We start from the raw sequence: 25785 nt of genomic DNA, 5'->3' as shown, positions 1-25785 counted from the left end.
CAGCCACTAACTTGAAATCCTGGTCCTTAGGTGAGTCCACTCATAATGAGCTCTTGGAAGCATTACTATTTTCTGGTGATTGTATCTGTCTCTTAATGCCTTCCAGAAAGCTAACGGATCTTCAACCGTTAGGTACTTGCTTTTTAGTTCTTCATCAAGGTGGCGACGAATAAAGATCATGGTCTTCGCCGATCTTAAGAAGATGCATTGTTCTCCACCTTGATTGTTTCTGCAAGATTCCTTACCTCCAGATGGATCTTGACATCCACTACCCTGGTAAGGTAGTTTTTCCCAGTGATGTTCAGGGCAACAAAATCAAGCTTTGCCAAGTTTGCCATTTTCTTTTCTGAAAGAAAACTGAGATGTGTAAGAACTTGCAGTAATATGTAATCTGGGGGATGTAGTGGTAAAACTTCCGGTTCTTACAAATTCTTTATTTTCATCTTTAGGCCAAAATGATAAGCACTCGAAACTTCTGGCTCGAGATTTACATGATGAATGATGAGGGCGATTGTACAACACCATTCTCATAACATAGGATGAGCGATTATTCCGCACCACTCTAGTAGCAAGAAAATTGAAATACGCAGAGCAGGGTGGGCAATTATATTGCACCACCTAAAATTGCAATAAAATTAAACTGCAGGCAAATTTAAATGCGCAGAGTAGGGTGGGTGATTATACCACTCCGCCTAAATTTTGCAGTAAAATTAGATCTGCAGTCCAAGATAGGTGATGATACCACACCATCTTGGATTGTAGTAAGATTAAATTTGCAGTTCAAGATGGGCGATTGTACCGCACCATCTTTGATTGCAATAAAATTAACATAAATAAACGCTAGGTTAGTAATTAAGATCTACACCAAACAAGAAATCAAAGATATATGTAACTGTTAGGTTGAGAACTAAAAGCAGGCATGATGCAAACAGTTCTTCGCAAGGGTATATCCAGCAGTTGAGGCAGAGGAAGAAGATGAATAGTAAAATCCTTAGAGGAAACAAATTTTTTTTTTGTTCGGAAAAAATGAATGATTTCTTTTGGCAAAGAGAAATGAGAAATGGTTATATTTAGAGAGTTGTGCTGATAACATGTTATAAATGGGTCAAAGTTATAAATATAACCTTTACTAGTGACAGAAGAGAAACAGGTGTAAAATATTACACTGTAACTATAGCACAAGAGGATGACAAATAAAGGAGGTACGAATAGATAATGATGTTACTGGTCTTTCCTTTCTTACTATGTATTTTGATAGTACACGGAGCACTCTATTTATAGAGCAACTCCAGCACACAACTTTTGAAAAACACGATCTCTTTCATTTCCAAAGTCCACATTACGATGTGGGTATTGAAAAACCTACCAATGTTTTCAATATCACTGTGAGCATTCATTAACTCACCAATATTTTCAACAAGGTAGACTTTTTTTTTTTTTAATTTAAAAAAAAAAAAAAAGTGAAGGTTTAGTGTTGAGGTTTTTTCTTATAAAATGCTAATGATTATTATTCTAGGTGATGTATATAATAAAATATTAGAGATAGTGGTGGGATGTAATCAGACTTTGAAGTTGAAAATTGGAATAGGAAAGAATAGGTTTCAAAATGAAGGTATAATACTAATAGGAGAGTTGCGAAGAAAAACTCAGGATAGGCCTAGGCCAATCCTTGTCTCAACGTCCCTCCACCCCTGCAGGAGCGGGATGAATTGTACATAAGTGTTTAAAATTTTTTGGATAAGATCAATATTTATATGAAAATATTCAAAAAATCAAAGAAAGAAATGAAAATAGGGTGTGAAATTTAAACTTAATCTCATATCGGAAAAACTCTTAATTTTAGGCTAAAATCAACACATACCATCGATATTTCTAACACATTTGTTTAATATCGGATAAACTCTTATAATTCATCCAAAGTAATGTTTGAGAATCCTTATAATTTCATTTTAAATTTCCATAATTTTAATTGAAAGCAACCCATATTCAATATACCCGTTTATAATCCACAAATTGCATCCACAAATTTATATATCAATAATTCCCCGTATCGATATTTATATTACTATGGGCTTCCGTTCCAATGGGCAATTTGATAATTTTGTTCTTGCCACGTGACGTTTCGGTGCTTTAGTATCCGTGTCTTTTTTGGTCAATTAATATCCTTCTTAGAAATACAAGAGATGTTCGACACAAAAAAAAAAAAAAAAAAAAAGAAATACAAGAGATGTATACTTTTTCTTAAAATAAGAGAGTTCCTATTAGATTCAAATTCCTACCAAATTCAATTTTTCTTCTTTTGGTAAAGACTACCAAAAATGATGTTACCAACTTGCAAGGAAGCCTCTGTTTCCAACTTTCCTACTCGCCCAAAAACAAAATCTTTTCCTCTACTTGTGTATTAGGTTTTGGTCACACTTTTAAAGTGGATGTCACGTAGAAACTTACCTTAAAGGGTGATATCGATTTTGCCATAAATTACATAAAAGAAAGAAAACAACTAATTTTCAGACATGAATGCTACCAACTTAGAAGGTGTGTATCACGTTTTGATCAATACTTTTAAAGTAAATGTCAGGTGGAAGATTATGTTAAAAGATGATATATATATATATATATATATATATATATATATATATATTACGGTAGAAATCACAAGAGGAGAGGTAGAAAGAACACAATGAATTTTTTGACGTGAAAGTATTTTCCCGTTTTGCCAACTTACAATGTGCGTGTCATGATTTAGTTGATAATTTTAAAGTAAATGTCAGATAAAAGTTTACGTTAAAGAGTAATATCTGTTATGCTAGAAATTACATAAGGAGAGATAACGACGAAAACATTTACTCGTGTGAATAACTTAGAGTTACAAAGTACCTTTCGCTTGAAATTACATAAGAAGAGATAACGACGAATTTTTTACATCAATGTATTTTCCCATGTCCCCAGCTTGCGAGGTGTGTATCAAATTTTTGTCAAAACTTTTAAAGTGGAGTTCAGGTGGAAGCTTACATTAAAAGGGTAAATTCGTTGTGCTAAAAAATTACACGGGGGAAGAAAAATTACAGTACTATATAACTAGACCAAGACGACATAAGCATCGCCATATTAACTCACCCAAGAACCGTCATCCAAGACTTGGTCTCTTTCTGAGTAATGCTAGGAAAATCAAATTTGTAGGTGCAATTTTGTAAACCAAATGGATTATTACTTAATCATCTGATAAATATGCTCATTTCTTATTAGTAACACATCATTAAGAAACTTGAAAAAATAACCAAAATTTGAACACAAAATTAAATTGTAGTCACCTATTAAAATTTATGATAATTATAACAAAAAAAATTAATATAAAAATAGTAAAATGCCCTAAATGAAGTTATGGCCACTGCAACGGATCCACTTTGAACTCATAATTCTTCCTCATACAATCTTTACCCTATTATATCTTTAAACGACTTTCTCTATTCTTCCTCCCCAGAAGATTCTAATTTCCACCATGAAATTGTTTGTTTTTTTTAATAATCTTGTAAATTCTATACCCAGAATATTTGAGAATTATGGCCGACGCGGCTGCGGATTTATTTTCCTTCCACGAAAGAAACTTATCCATTCCAGTCCTCCTAAATGGTAAGACTAGAAGAGATGATATTTCATGTCTAATCCTCTTCTAATCCCTTTCTAATCCGCTCCAATCAAATCCTACATACCAAACGAGACCAAGGAGGAAAGCAAAAGAAAGGGTGAAGGGAAGATGTTGGACGACCAATGAAGATTAATACTCTGATAATCGTCAAGCATAATCGATTCCAAAGTCGAGACCTAGGCAGCGTGCTTAAACCATCCACAGCTCACCCTAAAGAAAATTTAAGAAATTGGGGGAAAAGACAGGGGTAAATGGTCAACAAAAACAAAGAAAAGACCGGGGTTTCAGAAATCACACTAAACAACATTAAATACCACTTCTACATGTAGCAAATTTGTATGCAAACAAAAAGTTGGTAGCCAGTCCTCCCGAAACTAAGATACTACCAAGAACAATACCGGTCAATTTAACAGAAAACTTCCACTGGTCAACCCAACTAACAAACGGCACAACGCCAGCATTTGTATAATCACTTTCATAGGAACAATTCCAGTACCACTGATACAACTATATAACTGAGCGTATAACCAGATGTCATATCAAGAAATGGAACTCAACCTTGAATTTGATGCATTACCTGTTATAGTGGAATTTTGATGCAACTCATCCCAGCAACATCTGATTTCACCTGATCTTAGAAGTAGCTTTTACCAAACCAAGCCGATTTCACCTTTTATACGGACGAGGTATTCGTATCTCCATCCCAAAAAAATAATTAAGAACCAAATTACTAGAGCAAAACAACAGGAAAGTAGCAATATTTCTAAAAGATCAATAGTGGAGTAATTCAGAATGTAATAATAGAGTTAATGGTCCAACATACATCACAGTAAAAGAAGCTCACTACAAACACTGGATGGTTGAATGCGGATGATATCAGAACACTTCTTGAAATATTTAAACCATATCCAGATCAGCTCAGAGACCACAAGCACCTGCAAAAAGATTAAAAGAAAAAAGAGTATATACTTATGAAGAGCCATACAACAACAGAAACGCTAAGCAAGCTTCGAAGTAAATCGCCCTTCCTATGAGATGCAACAGATCATTCCCTAGAATTTTCAAGTTTCGGTTAGTCCCTCAAATTAGACCGAGTTATCATCACTGCAGCAGCTGCAGCACTTGTCAGCATCTCCACCAGCAGATACTCTTGAATCCTAACAGCCCAGGGTCTGGTTTCATATTCACAAGTTCTCTTCTGCAATGGGGTCATCAGAGAACGTATCTGAGTTATGTGTCAGGGAGCTTCTCTTATGAGCCTTCACTGTGATCTAATCCCTTCCGGAGTCAGTTCTGCAAATATAATCTGCATTAGTTAACTTTTCATAACCATATTGATTTTCCAGTCCTGTAAGCCACAAAAGTAGAATATTCAGCTAAGCTATAAGCCTATAATCAACACTGAAGAATAAGTATTTATCACCTTGTTACTTACCAGATGTTCCAAGCTCTAGATTTTCAGTGATAGACACTTCCTCTATGCTATCCTTCACATTTAGCGAGACTTCAGAAGTTCTTGATGCTGAACCTTTACTGCCAAGATCTTGCACAAAACCATGTTTTTTCATATGAAGACTATCTTCAATTCCCACATTTCGCATTGATTCCTTCGAGTCAAAGTTGTCTTCTGCTGATATATCCACCCCGTCAACAATTTTCTTTGTTGAATCTTTCACCACAGAACTTGGTTTCTCACTGCCATCTTCAAGATACTCTGCTTTTTCACCACCATTCTCATCCCTTCCACAACTGGCTTGATGCTTGCCTTCAGAAGATTTTGGCCTAGAGCGTCTTTTGCTGTGTTTTGATTCCTTTTCATCCGCACTTCTTGGGGATAACTTACTTCGCCTACGACGCTTAGGTTCTACTGATGTTGATCTAGATCGTCTTCTCCTATGACTCTTTTCTTTCTCATCTCTACTTTTATGTGCCCTATCATTGGAACACTGCAACTTTGACCTTGACCGCCTTCTGTGTTTCCGTTTCTTGTCATCCAAACTTCTTGGGGATGACCCACGTCTTGTGTCATGCTTAGGCTCCACAGATTTTGACCTGGATGGCCTTATACCACAATGCTTTGATCTTTTATCTCTACCTTCGCCCACCTCCATCAAGTGATGCTTCCCTTCCTCAGATTTTGACCTTGAGTGTCTACTATCACGATACTTTGATTTTTCATTTATTTCATTTGTTTTCTCATCAGAGCGATGCTAATCTTCCAAAGATTTTGACCTGGACCGCTCTCTCTGTCTGGATTTTTTTTCATCCGGACTTCTTGGTGATAACCGTCTTCTATGTCACTTGCCTTCTGTAGACACTGAGCTTGATTGTAGAATTGTAAGTAATGAGCTGATGAGTAAATAAGAAGTCCTTTAATGTTAATTGTGTATGCACTTAGTCTTAAAAATGACAAGTGTAAGACTCAAATGTGTAAGGCTAAATTAGCCATGTGTAGTGATCCTAAAAGTTAGCTAGATGTGTGGCTGAGATCAAATGTGTTGTTTTTGGATCTAGCTAAGGCAAAACGGTTGTAAAAGAGTGCGTGTGTGCATGCTCATTTGAATCAGAAGAAATATATTTTCTCTCTGCAACTTCTGTAGAGAAGAAGAACATTCACATTCCTCAATCCTCTTCTTATTGTTATCTTGCACAACTTAGCTAAATACTTCACACTAACATGGCCTCAGAGCCAGGTTGGATCAACTGAGTCTGGGTGTGAATCTGTGAGGTCACTGAGCTAAATCGAAGCTCACTCGAAGCTTGGCGAAGGTCGCCAGAGTTTCATTATCATTTAGGCCAAAGATGTCTGGATCTGGAAGCTCGGAGGTGAGAACTCCCATTTTCTCCAGTGGTAACTACGAGTTCTGGAGAATTAAGATGGTTACGGTTTTCAAATCTCTTGGGTTATGGAATCTAGTAAAAAAAGGGATTAAAACTCCCGATTCGAAGAAGAAGAAGAAGAAGGAAATTGAAGAGTCATCGGAAGATGCAGTCGATGAAGAAATGAATGTTGTGTTCATGAAGGATCCGAAGGCTCTAGGAATCATACAAAATGCAGTCTCTGACCAGATCTTCCCTCGGATTGCCAATGCCGATTCAGCTAAGATGGCGTGGGATCTGTTGTATGGAGAATACCACGGTGGTGATCAGGTTAGATCGACAAAACTTCAAAATCTTAGACGAGAATTTGAATATGCTAGGATGCGAGATGATGAATCTCTATCTGGTTATCTTACAAGGCTGAATGAATTGATTAATCAGATGAAAACATTCGGTGAATCTCTTTCTAATGAAAGACTTATGTAAAATGTTCTGATTAGTCTAAGTAAACCATATGATCCTATTTGTTTGGTTATAGAAAATACAAAATGTTTGGAGACTGTAGAATTGCAAGAGGTAATTGCAATCTAAAAGAGCTAAGAATAACGGTTTGATTTGCATACTGTTGATACTACCGGGAAGGCATTTACATCTCTCTCAGTGAGTCCAAAGGGACAAAATAGAAGTGGAGCTCAATCTGGTTCATCTCAGTTCCAGAAGAATTCGAATTCTAAGGGCAAGAAATGGGATTCAAAACCCAATTCCAGCAGAAATTTCATGCTAGTCCTGCACAAAATGCACAATTAATGGGTCAGGCAGTCACAAAACCACAGTGCAGGGTATGTTCTAAATTCCACTTTGGTGAGTGTAGTTATAAGGGAAAGCCTAAATGCTATAACTGTGAAAGGTTTGGACACTGGGCTCGAGAGTGTACTGCAAGCAAATCAGTTCAAAAGGCAAATAATGCTAATCAAATAGAGGTGACAGGAAACTTGTTCTATGCAAATAGCACTATCTCTGAATATGTTGTCAATGGTGAATGGTATGTTGACAGTGGTTGCAGCAACCACATGATTGGAAATGAGAAATTGTTGGTTGATATAAGGACAAATGTAGTAGGCAAAGTACAAATGCCAACTGGTGAGCTTATGAATGTAGCTAGAATGGGAACTCTAGTACTTGATACTAGTAAGGGCAGAGAATACATCAAGGAGGTAATGTATCTACCTGGATTGAAGGAGAACTTACTGAGTGTGGGACAGATGGATGAGCATGGGTATTATTTGTTGTTTGGAGGTAAAATGTGCAGCATTTTTTATGGTCTTTCACTGGAATGCCTTGTAATTAAAGTAGAAATAAAGAGGAATAGATGCAATCCTTTAGCATTCTTGCCTGATGATCATACAGCTTTGAAAACAAGCTTGTCTCAATCTACTTGGACCTGGCACAAAAGGCTAGGCCATCCGCATCTAAGAGGATTAAAACAACTCAAAGAGAAGGAAATGGTGCATGGACTTCCATATTTAGAAGAAGTTGATGAAGTGTGTGAAGGTTGTCAGCTTGGAAAGCAACATAGAGAGTGGTTCCCAAAGAATCAGGCATGGAGAGCAAGCAACCCACTAGAGTTGATTCATGTGGATCATGTGGACCTATGCAAAATGAGTCCATAGCCGGAAACAAGTATTTTATGCTTATTGTAGATGATTGCACAAGAATGATGTGGCTTTATTTTCTCAGATACAAGTCAGATGCATTGAATTGTTTTAGAAAATTCAAATCTATGGTGGAGTTGCAGAGTGGTTTTAAAGTAAAATGCTTGAGAAGTGACAGAGGGGGTGAATTCACATCTTGTGAGTTTAACAAGTTGTGTGAAGATGAAGGTATTCAAAGACAACTCTCTATGGCTTATACTCCACAACAAAAAGGATTTGTAGAGAGAAAGAACAGAACTGTAGTTGAAATGGCAAAAGCCATGCTTCATGATAAAGGATTACCTTACTATTTGTGGGCAGAATCTGTACACACAGCTGTCTACATACTGAATAGGTGTCCTACAAAAGCTCTCGGAGATATAACTCCATTTGAAGCATTCAGTGGTAAAAAAACCAACGATTGCACATCTTAGAATCTTTGTTTGTTTGTGCTATGTACACATATCAAGTGAGTTGAGACAGAAACTAGATGCAAAGAGTGTCAAGGGCATATTTTTGGGTTATGCCACTTGTGAAAAAGGGTACAGAGTGTATGATCTTCTTCCTAAGAAACTTGTACTCTCGAGAGATGTTGTGTTTGATGAAAATGCAGCCTAGGAGTGGAAGAAGATCTCCGAGAATTATGTAACTATGCTTAATCATGTTAAGCTACCTGATATGCCTAAGTGTACATCACTTGAAACAACTCCTGAAGGTCAGAACTATGCCCAAGCACGAAGTTTATTATCTTCTCATGAATTAGCAAGTGATGTGAGTAGCAGTATGAGAAAATCTCAAGCTTTTGATCATACTCCATCGAGGTGGAGGAACCTGGATGATGTTTTTGCTCAATGCAATCTCTGCATTGTGGAACCTGAAAAGTTTGATGAGGCAGCTAAGGATGAATCATGGATGACAGCTATGAAAGATGAACTGCAAATGATTGAAAAGAACGCAACATGGAAGCTAGTGGATAGACCCACTGATAAACCTATAATTGGGGTTAAGTGGGTGTTCAAAACCAAGCTTAATCTTGATGGATCAGTGTAGAAAAATAAAGCAAGGCTAGTAGCCAAGGGATATGCTCAGAAACCAGGTGTTGACTATAATGAGACCTTTGCACCTATGGCTAAACTTGATACAATTCGAACACTAGTTGCATTGGCAGCATAGAAAAGTTGGAAACTATATCAACTTGATGTCAAGTCTGCTTTTCTGAATGGAGTACTCGAAGAGGAGGTTTACGTAAAACAACCAGATGGTTTTGTGGTCAAGGGGAGTGAAGACAAAGTGTACAAGCTTCATAAAGCTTTGTATGGCTTAAAACAGGCACCAAGGGCTTGGTATAGTGAAATTGACTCTTATTTCACTCAATGTGGATTTGAGAAGAGTCAAAGTGAGGCCACTCTATACACTAAAACCAGAGGTGAAGCAGAAATCTTGATTGTGTCTCTATATGTAAATGATATTGTGTACACGGGTAATAGTCAACAAATGTTGGAGGAATTCAAGAGGGATATGATGACAAAGTATGAAATGACAGATTTGGGGCTCTTGCATCATTTCCTGGGAATAGGAGTCATCCAAACACACACAAGCATTTTTCTTCATCAAAGAAAGTATGATATATCTTTGTTGGACAAATTTGGCTTGAGTGAGTGTAAATCTGTTGCTACACCTTTGGTTACCACTGAGAAGCTTAGCAAAGATGATGGCATTGGTCCAGCAAATGAAGAACAATATAGGAAAATTGTGGGAAGCCTATTGTATCTCATAGCTACAAGACCTGACGTGATGTATGCAGCTAGTTTACTTGCAAGGTTCATACACTGCCCTACCAATAAACACTATGGTACTGCCAAAAGGGTTCTCAGGTATATCAAAGGAACACTTGACTATGGCTTGGAGTATGTGAAGGGAAGAAATGCAATTCTAATCGGTTACTGTGATAGTGATTGGGATGGTTCAATTGATAACAGTAAAAGCACCATAGGATATGTTTTCTCCTTTGGTAGTGGAATTTTCTCTTGGGCTTCAATCAAACAGAATTGTGTAGCACTCTCATCTGCTGAAGCAGAGTATCTTAGTGCATCATAGGCAACTGCACAAGCAATTTGGCTCAGATTTGACTTCAGTGTGACAATACTACTGCAATTGCTATCACAAAGAATCCTGTGTTTCATCAGAAAACTAAGCACGTTGATCGAAGATATCACTTCATCAAGGATGCTTTACAAGAAGGAATCATTGATCTTGTCTACTGTCCAACAAATGAGCAACTAGCAGATATCTTCACAAAGTCATTGGCTAAGGATCGGTTCTGCTATCTCAAGGATAAACTTGGAGTGAAATCAGCTCAAAACTTAAAGGGGAGTGTAGAATTGTAAGTAATGAGTTGATGAGTAAATAAGAAGTCATTTAATGTTAATTGTGCATGCACTTAGTCTTAAAAATGACAAGTGTAAGGCTAAATTAGCCATGTGTAGTGATCCTAAAAGTTAGCTAGATGTGTGGTTGAGATCAAATGTGTTTGATAGGAGCATATTTATGCGCCTTAGTTTGCTTGTTTTCTTGCATTTATGTTGCTAGTACTTAGTAATTTTAGTACTTTAAGCTATTTTCGTGTGTTTGTAGGTCCAAAGGGCTAAAGGAGCAAAAAGATGCATTTTGGAGACTTTTGGAGCACTTTTGGGCTAAGGATGGATAGCTTATGCTTGGAGCCAAAGTGTTGGACGAAATTGAAGACCTAATTGAAGACCAAAGTGTTGGAACCTTGTTCCCTTTAGTTTTAGGACATTTAAACCTTTCCTATTTCCTTAGCCGTGCATTCCATCAATTCCAGCACCTCTATTTCCACCATTGCCGTGCATAACATTCCAACATTCCACTCCTTCATTTCAGCCACACTCCCACATGCATTCATCATCATTCACCATAATCATTCCCTCACATGCTCTCCCTTTAATCATTCAGCCACCATCATACATTTATTCTCCCATAAACCATCCACACCTTTGTGCCGTGCAATCACATACACAACCTGCCATCACTTATCACAACAACAACCTTGCACATGCACTTCCCCCTTTAACAATCCCACACCTTGACATTATTCTTTCATCAACCCACCACAAATCCAACCTTGTCGTGCACTCCCACTTCATCATTCCAGCTTTCCAACCTAATTCACATGCATTCCATCCTTTAACTCACCCACATACACTCATAATCATTCACACCTTGCAGCCACATGCACTCCCTTTAATTAATTCAACCTAGCTGTCATTGCACATGCATTCATTATTCATTCACTTTGCATTCCCTTTGCATTCAGCCACATGCACTTATTCTTTCATCATTGCACCACCAATTCAACACATGCACCCATCACCAAAACCAATCCCCTTTGCCGTGCATAACCCACTCCAGATTTTTAGCCATCCCAACTCATCATTACAGCCACATTTCCAACCCACATGCACCCTTTAATCCATTAAATCCACATGCTTTCCTATTCAATTAAATCAGCCACATGCATTCATATTCTCCTTTGCCGTGCATAATCTCTCATCATTACAGCTGCATTTCCAACCCACATGCACCCTTTAATTCATTTTCAGCACAATCACTTCAAAGCCGTGCATTACCCCTTCATTTCTAGTCATTGCACATGCATTCATCATCATCACCCTAGCTTTAATTCACATGCACATTCAACATTCCAGAAATGAAGCCAACCCGTGCATTACTCATTCAATCCAGCCATTCCACATGCTATTGCAGCCACATGCATTCCCCTTTTGCATTTGCAGCTTTCCACCAAGTTCCTAGCTGTCATATTCCCTCTTCTTCACCTATAAATAAGCATCCATTGCAGCCACAATTCCCATTAACTCTTCCATATTCAGAAATTCACCAAAGAGAGCCTTTGTGCCGTGCAAAACAGCACCCATTTCCCTACCAATCCAAACACCATCACTTCCTTCACCATTCCACAAAACCTATCATTCTACATCATCCATAATCCCCAAAACTCACCTTAGACCTTGTGCTACAACAAAGAGGAAGAGATGCGGGCCTAAACGTTCATACAATTCAAGTTTGAGTTGTTGGAATGTTTAGGTGTTTCTTTTCCTTTGAATTCAATGTTTAATTTCAATTCTCTTTGTTTTGTACGTATGAGGAACTAAAACCCCCTTGGCTAGGGGGGGATTCGAAATATATGATTATGCTTGCATTTTGATTTGATTACTTCTAATTGCGTTTCATAAGTTGTGGATTCAATTTGTTTAACTGTTTGATTGATAACTTATTTATGTATGTTTATTGAGAGTGCACGCTTAATTTTCATGCATGAATATGATGCTAGAATATAAGTGAGTTTCACCTAATAGTTACGAACTTATATTCACAAGTAGTGGAGGTTGCTTATAAACAATCGCGTTAAATGAATTCTTGGCATAAGTTTCATGCAATCATAGTAACGAATGCCTCGTCAACACTTATAATTTTCATAGAGCGTAATGATTCTTGCTTGTATCTCTATTATGCAATCATGTAGGGGACTTGTGGGGAATGTTTTGGGTTGTCGTATGCAATCATCCAATTCAATAACGTTAGGAAGATTTGAAGGTTAATTAGTGCATCACGGTTAACTTGGGGTGTTGGGAATTCATGGTTTATTGAAATGCAATTGGAAATCATTTTATTATGCAAGTGTAACATGTGTGGAGATGAACCCCTTAGCTAGCCTTCCCATCCATTCAATTCCATCTTATTCATCTTTACAATTTGCAACTTTTGGAGTTCTTTCTTCTTTTGTTTCTGTTTTCATGTTTAATTTAACTTGTTGTTCAATTATGTTAAACATGTGGAACTAATTTCTTTTTAGTTAGAGGAAAGTTTGAAGCCATGGACATATGTTGGTTATGATTTGATTTACTCCAGTTATGAATTCATGAACTTTAGATGTGGTTTACTTTTCTGTTTTGATTAAGAACTTGTTTATGTATGTGGGTTGAGGGTCGACACTTAATTTGCATGCCTAAACTTGATGCTAGGATATAAGGGAATTTCACCTAATCGTTATGAACTTATATTCATGAGTAGTAAAAATCGCTAGTCACGATTGTGTTTAGTAAACCCTAGGCTGGATTAACATGCGTATTCCATAGTTATGAATGCCTAGTCGATGTTTATGATTTCCGTTGAACTTAATGATCTTTGTTGAATGTCTCTATCATGCGTATTCCACAGTTAGGGACTTTGATTAGGAATAATTTGGTTGTAATGCGTATTCCATTCAATCCAATGAATCTAGGGAAATCTGAAAGTTAATTTAAGCGGACCTAATTAACTTGGAGCATTGTCATTCATCGTTTGTTGAAGTCATAACTGGGAATCAAATTATATGCATATGTTCATGTGTGGATAAGGAACCCTCTAACTAGCTTTCTCATCATTCTATTTCATCAATTTCGTTTTTACAATCTGTTTTAATTAGAATCTGTGCATTTAGTTTAATTTCGTCCAAAACTCAATCCCCCTTTACTTTATTGTTCAATTTAGTTAGAAATCAATTTAGTTTGTGTTTTTAAAGCATTTTGAGTCTTTGGTTTATCTTAGTGTTTTAAAGTTTAGTTTTGCATTCTTTGAGTCTAGTTTAGTGTTTTATATTGTGTTTTTACGTTTTTGAGTCAAAATCCAAGTGATTAACAATCCCTCCTAATCCCCGGTCCAGAACGATCCCTACTTATACTTATACTACAATTGACAAAAAGAGGGTTTAATTTGTGTGCGTTTAATTCTCGCATCAGTGTTGTTTTTGGATCCAGCTAAGGCAAAACGGTTGTAAAAGAATGTGTGTGTGCGTTTGCATTTGAATCAGAAGAAATATATTTTCTCTCTGCAACTTCTGCAGAGAAGAAGAACATTGCATTCCTCAATCCTATTCTTATTGTTATCTTGCACAACTTAGCTAAATACTTCACACTAACATTGATCGCCTTTTTTCTCCATGCTTTTCTTTTTCATAGTGGGTGTCATCTTTTTTGTCACTTAAGTGATGTTTTCCCTCTGAAGACCTACTTCCTGTATGATGATCAGGTGATCTGGACGCAGCTCGAATTCTATGGGGAGAACTTTCTCATTGATGTTTGGGTGACACTGGATCAACTCGATGTGTTTTTCTTGTTCTAGGACTAAATCTCATACTCCTAGTTCTCTGTGACGTACATAAATGATGATCATGTGATCTATCTGAATCCCACCTTCTAGTTCTGTCATCACCATTCCTAATGTCTCTATATAACCTGCGTTCATTATCTTAGCTTGAATAGTGGCGTGATCTCAATGGGGATTTGGATCTACGCTCTTTTGGATAGCAAGTTGGAGGAGAGTTAGAAGGAGACCTCTGTCTTCGGCGATAATTTGTAGGTGATCTAGATTTGGATTTTGATCTTGCACAAGACGGTGATGGTGACCTGTAAAAGGAGAATTGGTTAGCAAAAAACAACAATATTTTGATTAATAGCAAGGCAACACAGTTTTCAACTAAGACAATTTCTAACAAATAAAGAAAGCCCTCCGTTCAAATAAACATATCAGAATTATATGGTTTCTTATTATGGAAACATAGATTATTCATGATGAAATGTGCACTTCTCAAGTGCAAAAAAAAAAAAATAACATTACAAATATAGGAAACCATTGCAAGGTGAAAAAATTAAGCTCCAAAACTCATGCCTCTGAATACCACCTTCATGTTATAATCTGTTAATAAGAGACTCATCATAAGTTACTAATTGCTAAACATATAAGGTGGAAAATATTCTCAGTAGTAGCACCAATACAATTGAGCATTAACCTATGCAACAACAGTAACTGAGACCCCATTTCGTTTATTGAATTGGGACTCAACTGGATTGGATAGGAATTTTTATTAAGACTGGTAATTCCCCAACCTTAAAATCATACAGTTTGAACACTATTTCCTGTATTAAATTTGTGACAACAAGATCTAAAGCGTCAGATATCCAGAACAAAGAATTTCAAAAATTTATAAACGCAACAATATTTGAGCATCACATGATTCTTCATAATGTATATAACAAAGTATTTTCAATGTTAAAGTTCTCCAGTTTGGAATAAGACATACAAAAGCAGTTGACAATTGTAATCTATAATTAATGTAGCATACCTAGATTTCTCTTTTGTTTGCTTCTTTTCAATTTCTACTTCATCAGCATTTAATTTCTTACTTATTTCTGCTGCTTTGGCTGCAGCTAACTCTGTTGCTGTCTTCATAGTTGCAACTCGATTAGCTGCCTGTTGGGCGGTCATAGTTTGTTGCATAAGCAAAGCCTGCTGGAATTGCATTTGTTGCATGGCAACAGCTTGCTGCATCACCATAGGAAGAGATGATGAAGCCATTGAGGAATTCATAGCAGCTGGTTGCTGAGGAAGTGATTTTGCCATCTCAACATTCATAGGACGGCCTCCAACATCCATATTATTCAACTGCAAGGCAGCAATAGCTTTTTCAGCTTTTGAGTATTCTATATATACAAAATGCTTTGAGTCAGTGATGATACATTGTACAACGGTGCCACAATAGCTAAAAAGTTCTTTCAGCTGTTCCACAATGAGAAGTAGACTAAGATTGCTAACTTGAAGTGTTTTCTCCAACACATCAGCCTTCCCTGCTTTGTCCAGTGAACCTAATTAATAGACGATAAGATGTTATAAATAGACATATACATTTGTATATATAGTATATACTTAATTTTATATATATATATATATATATATAGCAATAGTAAAGAAAACAACATAACTCGAAAATAAAAGAAGACACATTCAAATAAGACTACCAAAAGCCAAAATAGATGTGAGAAACTAGCAATTTCTAAGCCACATTATATTCTGCAGCACATAAAATCAGAGAGGTATACCAGAAGAGTCTTTGTTTGACTGAGCATATGCTTGCACCTGAGCAGCATGGGCTTGAAGAGCTTGGGCCGCAACAATTGCCTGAGCAGCAGCCATTGCAGTTGCAGAAGGTAGGCACTTGGCTAACATTGCCCTTAGAGGTTGTTGCAGCTAATGTAGTCATTAGTGTTAGTGTATAAGTCTCTTGAGCTAATTTGAATTGATTAGAAATAAGCCTTGTATTTAGTTGTGTATCCACTTTGGTTAATATTACCAAGTGTAGGGCTCACATTGTAATTTTGTCTACTTGACATATGGATAAACCACCTTGAATCTAGCTAAATGTGTGGCTGAGATCTTTTTGATGTATTGGTAGGGTTCCATCTGCATAACTAACTATTGTGCATAATAGTGTGTGTAAGTGTGAGAAGAAATATCAATAGAGAACATTCTCTCTGCAACTTGCAGAGAGTAGAAAGCATTCATCACCATTTTCAATTCTATGTGTTTCCCTCTTCATCTTTCTTCCTTGATCCACATTTTCTCTAAAGACTAAGTCTCTAACATGACCTCAGAGCTAGGTTCGATCATCTGAGCCTGGGCGTAAATTTGTGAGCTCATTGAGCTAATTTGAAACTCACTCGAAGCTCGGTGAAAGTCATCAGAGTACGGTTACCATCTGAGAAGAGAAATCAACTTGTTCGGACCAAAGATGTTTGGATCTGGAGGCTCGAAAGTGAGAACTCCAATTTTCTCCAGTGAGAACTACGAGTTCTGGAGAATCAAGATGGTGACGATTTTCAAATCACATGGGTTGTGGAATCTAGTGAAGAAGGGAGTTAAAATTTCCGGTTCGAAGAAGAAGAAGGTTAAAGGATCGTTGAAAGGTGATGGAGATGAAGAAGTGGCCGTTGTGTTGATGCAAGACGCAAAAGCTCTGGGAATCATTCAAAATGCAGTCTCAGATAAAATCTTTCCTTGAATCACCAATGTCGAATAAGCAAAGATGGCATGGGATTTGTTGTATAGAGAGTATTATGGTGGCGATCAGGTAAGATCTGTGAAATTGCAAAATCTGAGACGTGAATTTGAATATGCTAGAATGCGTGATGATGAAACGCTATCTGGGTATCTTACTATACTAAATGAACTGATTAATCAGATGAAAACACTCGGTGAAATTCTATCTAATGAATGATTTATACAGAAAGTTCTGATTAGCCTTAGGAAACCATATGATCCTGTGTGTCTAGTCATTGAGAATACAAAGTGTTTAGAGACTGTAGAATTGCAGGAGGTTGTAGCAATGTTGAAGAGTTAGGAACAAAGGTTTGATTTGCACAGTGTTGAGACCACTGAAAGGGCTTTTGTCTCATTCTCTATGAGTTCAAAAGGGCAAAATAGTAGTAATGTTCATTCTGGTGCATTCAAACCACATAAGCACTTGAACTCAAAGGGGAAGAAATGGGAGTCTAAGCCTAAGTTCCAACAAAGATCATTTACTAGCTCTACACAGAATTGAACTTCTTCAGGGTTCATGAACCAAGATGCAGTTAAACCATAGTGTAAAGTCTACTCCAAATTCCACTTTGTTGAATGTCGATACAAGGGGAAGCCTAAGTGCTATAATTGTGATAAATTCTAATATTGGGACAGTGAATGTACAATAGGCAAGGCTATCCAGAAGGCAAACCGTGCTAATCAAACAGAAGTGATGGGAAATCTATTCCATGCTAACAGTGCTATTACTGAGGCAAAAGTGAATGGAAATTGGTACATTGATAGTGGTTGTAGTAACCATATGACAGGAAATGCTGAACTACTTATTGATGTAAAGTGCAAATGCCTATTGGAAATCTGGTACATGTTGCTGGAATAGGGTCACTTGTGATTGACACAAATACTTGTAAAAAGTATATCAGGGAAGTGATGTTTTTACCTGGTTTGAAGGAGAACTTGTTAAGTGTTGGACAGATGGATGAACATGGATACTATCTGTTATTTGGTGGAGGTATGTGCTGTGTTTTTTATGGTCCCTCATTTAACTGCCTTGCTATCAAAGTTAAGATGAAAGGAAATAGGTGTTCTCCTCTATCCTTAATGCAAAATGATCAAATTGCATTGAAGGCTAGTGTGATAGATTGCACCTGGACTTGGCATAAGAGGTTAGGTCATCTAAATCCCAGAAGTCTCAAACAACTGAGAGAACAAGATATGGTCTATGGTCTTCCACACTCAGAAGAGATTGATGGTGTGTGTGAAGGATGTCAAATGGGAAAACAACACAAAAAATGGTTTCTAAAAGGGCAGGCTTGGAGAGCTAAGTATCCTCTAGAGTTGATACACACTGATTTGTGTGGTCCCATGCATAATGAATCAATTACAGGGAACAAATACTTTATGTTGCTTATTGATGACTGTACTAGTATGTCATGGGTGTATTTTTTGAGATAGAAATCTGAAGCTCTAAATTGTTTTAGAAAATTCAAGACAATGGTTGAACTTCAAAGTGGATTTAAGGTGAAGTGCCTAAGAAGTGACAGAGGGGGTGAATTTCTTTCAACCGAATTCAACATGATCTTGGAATCTGAGGGCATTTAAAGGCAATTATCAGTGGCCTACACTCCACAACAAAATGGAGTAGTGGAGAGGAAAAATATGATAGTTGTAGAAATGGCAAAGGAAATGTTTCATGAAAAGAATATGCCTTACTTCTTGTAAGCATAAGTTGTTCATGCAGTTGTCTACATTTTGAATAGATCACCTACAAAAGCTCTTGGAAATTTGACTCCATTTGAAGCTTATAGCGGTAGAAATTGCACATCTACGAATATTTGGTTCTTTGTGCTATGCCTATATACCTACAGAATTGAGACAGAAACTTGATGCAAAGAGTACTAAAGGTGTATTTGTGGGGTATGGAACTTGTGAGAAGGGGTGTAGAGTGTTTGATCTTTATACAAAGAAGCTAATTCTCTCGAGGGATGTGGTTTTTTATGAATCTATGTCCCAGAATTGGAAGGAAAGATTAGACAAGTCTGTTGCAGTGACTTATGTTCAAAATAAGTCTGAGAATGAAATTGATATGCGTCCACCTAGAATGAATGAAGCTGAGGAAGTTTCCTCTAGTTCTAGTACTTCTTTTGACATTGAGAAACAAGAAAGTGTCTCTCATGGAACAAATATTACACAGACTTATGATCATACTCCAATGAAGTGGAGAAATATAAGTGATATTCTAGCACAGTGCAATCTTTGCATTATGGAACCTGAGAAATATGAAGAAGCTGCACAAGAAAAGGCCTAGATAAAAGCAATGGAAGAAGAACTGTCAATGATTTAGAAAAATGGAACTTGGGAGCTTGTAGATAGACCAAGTGATAAACAAGTCATTGGAGTGAAATGGGTGTTCAAAACCAAGCTGAATTTGGATGGTTCAGTACAAAAGAACAAGGCAAGGTTGGTTGCTAAGGGGTATGTGCAGAAACCTGGAATCGATTATAATGAAACTTTTGCTCCAGTTGCTAGGTTGGATACAATTAGAACCTTGATTGCCCTTGTTGCACAAAGAAGCTGGAAGTTGGTACAATTGGATGTTAAATCTGCGTTTTTAAATGGAAAACCGCAGGAAGAGGTGTTGACCAACTTGAGGGATTTGTAATTGATGGCAAGGAGGACAAGGTCTATAGATTGCACAAAGCCCTTTATGGACTAAAACAGGCACCTAAAGCCTGGTATGGAAAGATTGACAACTATTTCACTCAGTGTGGATTTGAGAAAAGTTTGAGTGAAGCAACCCTCTATACTAAGACAAGGGGAGAGAATGATATACTAATTGTATACATCTCTGTGGATGACATAGTGTATACTGGAAGCAATCAAGAGATGCTAGATGAATTCAAAGAAGATATGAAAGTGAAATATGAAATGATAGATTTGGGACTCCTTCATTATTTCTTAGGAACGGGAGTGATACAAACTAACTCAAGGATTTTCATTCATCAAAGGAAGTATGCTTCTTCCTTGTTGAATTAATTTAGCTTAAGTGAGTGCAAACCTATCACTACTCCTCTTGTTGCTACTGAAAAATTAAGCAAGGATGATGGAAGTGGTGCAGTAAATATAGAGCAATATAGGAAGATTGTGGGGAGTTTGTTGTACCTTACTGCTACAAGGCCAGATGTGATGTATGCAGCTAGTTTACTAGCTAGATTTATGCATTGCCCTACAAATAAGCATTATGGGACAGCCAAGAGAGGACTCAGATATGTTAAATGGACACTGGATTATGGTTTGAAGTATGTGAAAGGCAAGAAAGCAGTCTTGGTTGGATTTAGTGATAGTCATTAGGGAGGATCAATCGAAGACAGCAAGAGCACCTCAGGCTATGCCTTTTCTTTAGGAAGTAGAGTGTTATCGTGGGCTTCTGTGAAACAAAGCTGTGTTGCTCTTTCTAATGCAGAGGCTGAGTACATAAGTGCTTCTGAAGCCACAACTCAGGCTATATGGCTCAGGTTTGTTCTGGAGGATTTTGGGGAGCTACAAATAGAACCAACTCCTTTGCAGTGTGACAATACATTTACAATCTCAATAACCAAGAATCCAGTGTTCCATCAGCGACCAAAACACATTGATAAAAGGTACCACTTCATCAAAGATGCTTTGCAACAAGGAATTGTCGATTTGGTCTACTGTCCTACCAAAGAGCAAGTAGCAGACATCTTTACCAAAGCTTTACCAAAGGAAAGGTTTAACTATCTTAAAGACAAGCTTGGAGTCATATCAGCTCAAAGCTTAAAAGGGAGTGTTAATGTATAAGCTCTTGAGCTAATTTGAATTGAGTAGAAATAAGCCTTGTATTTTGGTTGTGTATCCACTTTGGTTAATATTACCAAGTGTAGGGCTCACATTGTAATTTTGTCTAAGCGACATGTGGATAAACCACCTTGGATCCAACTAGATGTGTGGTTGAGATATTTTTGATGGATTGTTGGGGTTCCATCTGCATAACTATCTATTCTGCATAATAGTGTGTGTAAGTGTGAGAAGAAATAACAATAGAGAACATTCTCTCTGCAACTTGCAGAGAGCATAAAGCATTCATTACCATTTTCAATTCTGTGTGTTTCTCTCTTCATCTTTCTTCCTTGATCCACATTGTCCTTAAAGACTAAGTCTCTAACAATTAGCAGATTGTGAGGCGATTGGTTCAACTTACAATCAATTTTGGTGCACCTACCACTAAGGTACTCTCTACAAATTTCCCCAAGAGATGCTCCAATTCCTGGCAATATAGCCCCACCTGAAGCACCAGGAACAATGCCTAGAATCATTCCCAACATTCCAGGGAATGCCCCTGAAATAGAACCTGAATAATTTGGCATGTTGGGCATGGTTTGGTTAACTAGATTTGGAAATGTGGATGGCGGAGTTAATCCCAGTGGTCCTCCAGCACTAGAACCTGCACGACAACAAAGAAAATCCTCAAAATTATGTGTCGGGGAGATGACCAGCACCTTGTAGAAAATCCTACATGCATACTGAATAGGCTGTAATATTGGTTCTTACAAAAGAATGTAAGATAAATTAACCACCCTTATTAGTCACTTTCCTGTCTAGAAAGAATGTTATTGTTTTTCTCTTATGTTTCTGGTGTTTATAGTTCTATTTCTTTTCAAAAGTTTAGGTTACCCCCACCAAGCGCATCTCAGAAGCCGTTTTAAAAGCTGCAAATGACTTCGGGTAGCCACAAGCTACTTGCAGCATTGACAGCATTACAGAAACAATATTGGCTAAGAGCACAACTCATTCACTAAATAATAGACCCGCAATAAATTTATGAACTTTGGACTAAATGCATTGACAACAACGCATGAAAGCACAATAAATTAGAAATAACTGCACTGAAGAACACTGAGAATAGGCTACCCATGATGGGTTTACCACTGCACTCCACACTCACCATATAATTCCCTCGTTTTGGCACGACATAAGTAACTGTGTACGTCCTGTCACCCATATCCCTCACCATCCCTTCCTGCTCTGATCCCCCAGCTCCCACTCTAGGCACAACTTTCATGTCAATGGGCACCCCACCATTTGGAACCTTCCTCTCATCAGAGTCTTTAGTCACCATCATAAATGAAGATGTTGCACATGCCATACCACCCGCGATGCCAGCCCCGACTGCAGTGCACTTTGCCGGGTTCATCAGCCCAATGGGCTTGTTCGCCAAGTCTCAGCTTCTTCATATTCACTATCTGATCCAGCCATGACTTCCATCTCTAGATTCTTATCCATATCATTGAATGTGGCTTCAAAAGCATCTTTTGCCGCTGTGGCTTTCTCAGCCTCGCTCTTTCTCCTCGCCTCTTCGGCCTGCTTCATTCATATTGGCTTAGCAAGTGCAAGATTTCGATCAGCCATCAATGCCCTACTTCCACCAATTACCGAACCTCACATAAACTATTTAAGGCATAACTCCCAAATTCCGTATCTCAACCTACTAGTAGCAGATGGCAATGGTGGTGAAGTGGGGGAGAGAGAGAGACTGTCGATGAATTTTTGCAGCTCGTCTCTGTGAAGATGAGGGAAGAAAAAGTACTGCCAGATAATTTCTGTAGCTTGTCTATGAAGATGAGAACAGAGAAGAGAGAGTGCGAAAAGAGAGAGAGAGATAAAGAGGCTTAAACATTTCAATATGTATTGGTGGTGCAAGTTGAGGGCTCAAAAGCTTGGGTGATGTGAAAGGGCATGGAGGGTTTAATGATTTTAAAATTGAAAACCATGGACTCTGATGGTTTTAATCATTAACACTACCCAAGGTGGACGGGCGATGGACAGTTTGATGGTTCTAACAATGAAACCACCCATTATATAGGCTTTTTATATTTATAAAAGTTTGGGATATATATTGTGTGTGTGTGTGCATATATATATATATATATATAAATCTTATATAAATTACAAATTATTTAGATGATATTTTGTTTTTTTCCAAGGCAAGCATATCATACATAAAATTAACATTCACATATGTATGTTCTTCTACAAGAAATAGCTTATTAGTCAATAATTATTTACATTTGATATAGTAAATTTAATTAATTCATATAATATATAAGAATTTTATCTAAATCTGCCTAGGCGCCTGCCCAGACCTTGCCTAGCAGCCCGATTAGCGCCTAACGCCTAGCGTTTTTTAGAACCTTGCATTTAGCTAAATGATATTCCACTATTATTCTACCCACTATTATAATCGTAACACTACCCCTCCCTTATAAAATAAACCTTGTCCTCAAGGTTAGAATTAAAGACTGAAATTAGGAAATTTGGTAGCAAACTCGTCATAATCCTTCCATGTAGCTTTGTCCTCTTTGTTGTTCTTCCACTGGATTAACAATTGAACTCCAGCAGCTTTACCCTTCTTGTAGACCCTTCTTTTTAGCACCTTGAGTAGTTCAAGTGGTAGCAAACCATCATCAGTGACAATAGGCAAGAATGGAGTTGCAATGACTTTGTCTTCCAAGTGATTCTTCAAGCAACTAACATGAAAGACTAGATGAATTTTTGAATCCTTAGGCAGTTTCAACCAGTATTCAACCTTCCCAATCTTTTCCAAAACCTCATACGGACCATAATACTTGCGATAAAGCTTATGGTAAGCATGAAATGCCAAGGATTGCACTTGATAGGGAATCAATTTCAAATACACCAAATCTCCTTCCTTGAAAACCCTTTCACTCTGATGCTTATCAGCTTGTGTTTTCATCAGGTTCTGAGCTGCCTGCAAATTGGTCTTGAGCATTGCTAAGAGTTTGTCCCTAGCTAGCAGCCCTTGCTCCATGATATCCAACTTAGCAGTGCCAAGCTCATAAAACACGATGTGTGCTGGTGGATAACCATAGACCACTTAGAAAGGGGTGAACTTTGAAGAAGTGTGGTAGGAAGTGTTATAGCTCTATTCTGTCCATGGAAGCCAGTGGAGCCACTTCTTAGGTTGACAACTAGTGAAGCATCATAAGTATGTTTCAAGGCACTGATTCACCACCTCAGTCTGGCCATCACTCTATGGATAGTAACCTGAGCTCATACATAACTAGGAACCTTGTAATTTAAAAAAATTCTTTCCAAAAAACACTCATAAAAATGGTGTCTTAGTCACTCACAATGGTAGAGGGCATCCCATGAAGTTTAAACACATTATCAACAAACTCCTAAGCTACCATGCTTGCTGTGTATGGATGTACTAAGGGAATGAAATGAGCATACTTGGACAACTTGTCTACTACTACCAGGATCACTGACTTGCCTTTGCACAAAGCTAAGCCAATGATGAAATCCATGCTAATTTCCTTCCATGTACTAAAGGAATAAAATGAGCATACTTGTCGCAAACTGGGAGGGGATATGGTTTCGTACTTATTTTGCTGGCATTCCCGGCATTCAGCCACACATGACCTAAGATCTTTCTTCATCCCTACCCAATAGAAGCCCCTTTTCAATCTCTAATAAGTCATTAGAACCCTTTCATGGCCTGCACTTGGCGATGAGTGATGTTCCTTAAAAACCTTCCTTCTCCAACTTGAATATGGGCTAAGCACGATTCGACCATTATATTTGAGAAAACCATTGTCTAAATGGTACTTGGATAGACTGGGGTCAATTACAGCAGCTTGAGAATATGTTAGCACCTCCTGCACCTTGCTATGGATCCAACTATCTTGTTCTAACCCTCTTTGAAGTTCATCCAACCACCCGAAGTAGAGGTATGTTATAACTTTGCACTCCATGAAGCCACAAAGAGGTTCCTCTGGTAATTGAGATGATCCAGCTACTCGAGATAAGGCATTAGCCACTATGTTGTCATATCATTGCCTATATTGTATCTCATAATCGAATCCCAACAATATGGCCACCCATTTTTGTTGGAATGAGGTATTAGTTCTTTGACTCATAATGTATTTCAAGCTGTTATGATCTGTCTTTATGATGAAGTGGCGCCCTTAAAGGTAGTTATGCCATTTTCTGACAACACTAACAATGGCAATCAACTCTCTTTCATATGTAGACAATGGTTGATTCCGTGGTCCCAACGCTTGACTTGTAAAAGTTATAGGTCTGCCATTCTGTTGCAACACAGCCCTTATTCCATTTCCCAATGCATCACACTCCAAAGTGAAGGGAATAGAAAAATTGGGTAAGGCTAATAGCTGCGGAGAAGTTATTGTTCTTTTGAGTGCTTGGAAAGCTGTGGTGGCTTCAGGGGACAAATTAAATCCATCCTTTTAGTTAGTTAGTACAAAGGTTGACACACCTTGCCATAATCGGAGATGAATTTTCTATAGTACCCCGAAAGCCCTAGAAATCCCCTCAACTCTTGACATTTTTTGGTGTTGGCCAATCTAGAAATGCTTGGATCTTAGTAGGATCCGCAACCACCCCATCACGAGATACAATGTGCCCCAAATATTCCACCTATGATCGACCAAAAGAGCATTTCGATTTCTTCACTGCCAATTGATGTTTCTGTAGTAACTCCAAAGTTTGGTGCAAGTGTGAAAAATGGTCCTCCCAGGTCTTGCTATACACCAAAATGCCGTCAAAGAACACCAATATGAACTTTTGGAGGTATGGCTTAAAAATGTCATTCATAAGGGCTTGGTGAGTTTGGAATGCAATCTTTTCCACATCTGAGGG

The 25785-nt window shown here is 37.7% G+C and overlaps 3 protein-coding genes across 3 annotated transcripts; all 3 read right to left on the bottom strand.

Annotated features, from left to right (window-relative positions):
* Positions 1 to 4917: 4917 nt before the first annotated feature.
* On the bottom strand, positions 4918 to 5757 carry LOC137735966 (uncharacterized). Its single transcript, XM_068475316.1, has 2 exons — positions 5082 to 5757; positions 4918 to 4994 (listed from the first exon to the last, which is right to left on the bottom strand). Exons 1-2 carry the CDS (start codon positions 5755 to 5757, stop codon positions 4918 to 4920), a joined length of 753 nt encoding a protein of 250 aa, XP_068331417.1.
* An 8725-nt stretch (positions 5758 to 14482) lies between these two features.
* On the bottom strand, positions 14483 to 16236 carry LOC137735964 (uncharacterized). The gene is made up of 3 exons (XM_068475315.1): positions 16110 to 16236; positions 15356 to 15875; positions 14483 to 14639 (listed from the first exon to the last, which is right to left on the bottom strand). The coding sequence occupies exons 1-3, from the start codon at positions 16234 to 16236 to the stop codon at positions 14483 to 14485; spliced, it is 804 nt and encodes a 267-aa protein (XP_068331416.1).
* A 7159-nt stretch (positions 16237 to 23395) lies between these two features.
* LOC137735963 (uncharacterized) lies at positions 23396 to 23932 on the bottom strand. Its single transcript, XM_068475314.1, has one exon. The coding sequence runs from the start codon at positions 23930 to 23932 to the stop codon at positions 23396 to 23398; it is 537 nt and encodes a 178-aa protein (XP_068331415.1).
* Between the last annotated feature and the right edge of the window lie 1853 nt (positions 23933 to 25785).

The sequence above is a fragment of the Pyrus communis genome, chromosome 6 (assembly GCF_963583255.1).
Source record: "Pyrus communis chromosome 6, drPyrComm1.1, whole genome shotgun sequence".
NCBI classification, from domain to species: Eukaryota; Viridiplantae; Streptophyta; class Magnoliopsida; order Rosales; family Rosaceae; genus Pyrus; species Pyrus communis.
The sequence above is the reverse complement of the archived record's forward strand: the minus strand, read 5'-3'. Positions and strand labels throughout refer to the sequence as shown.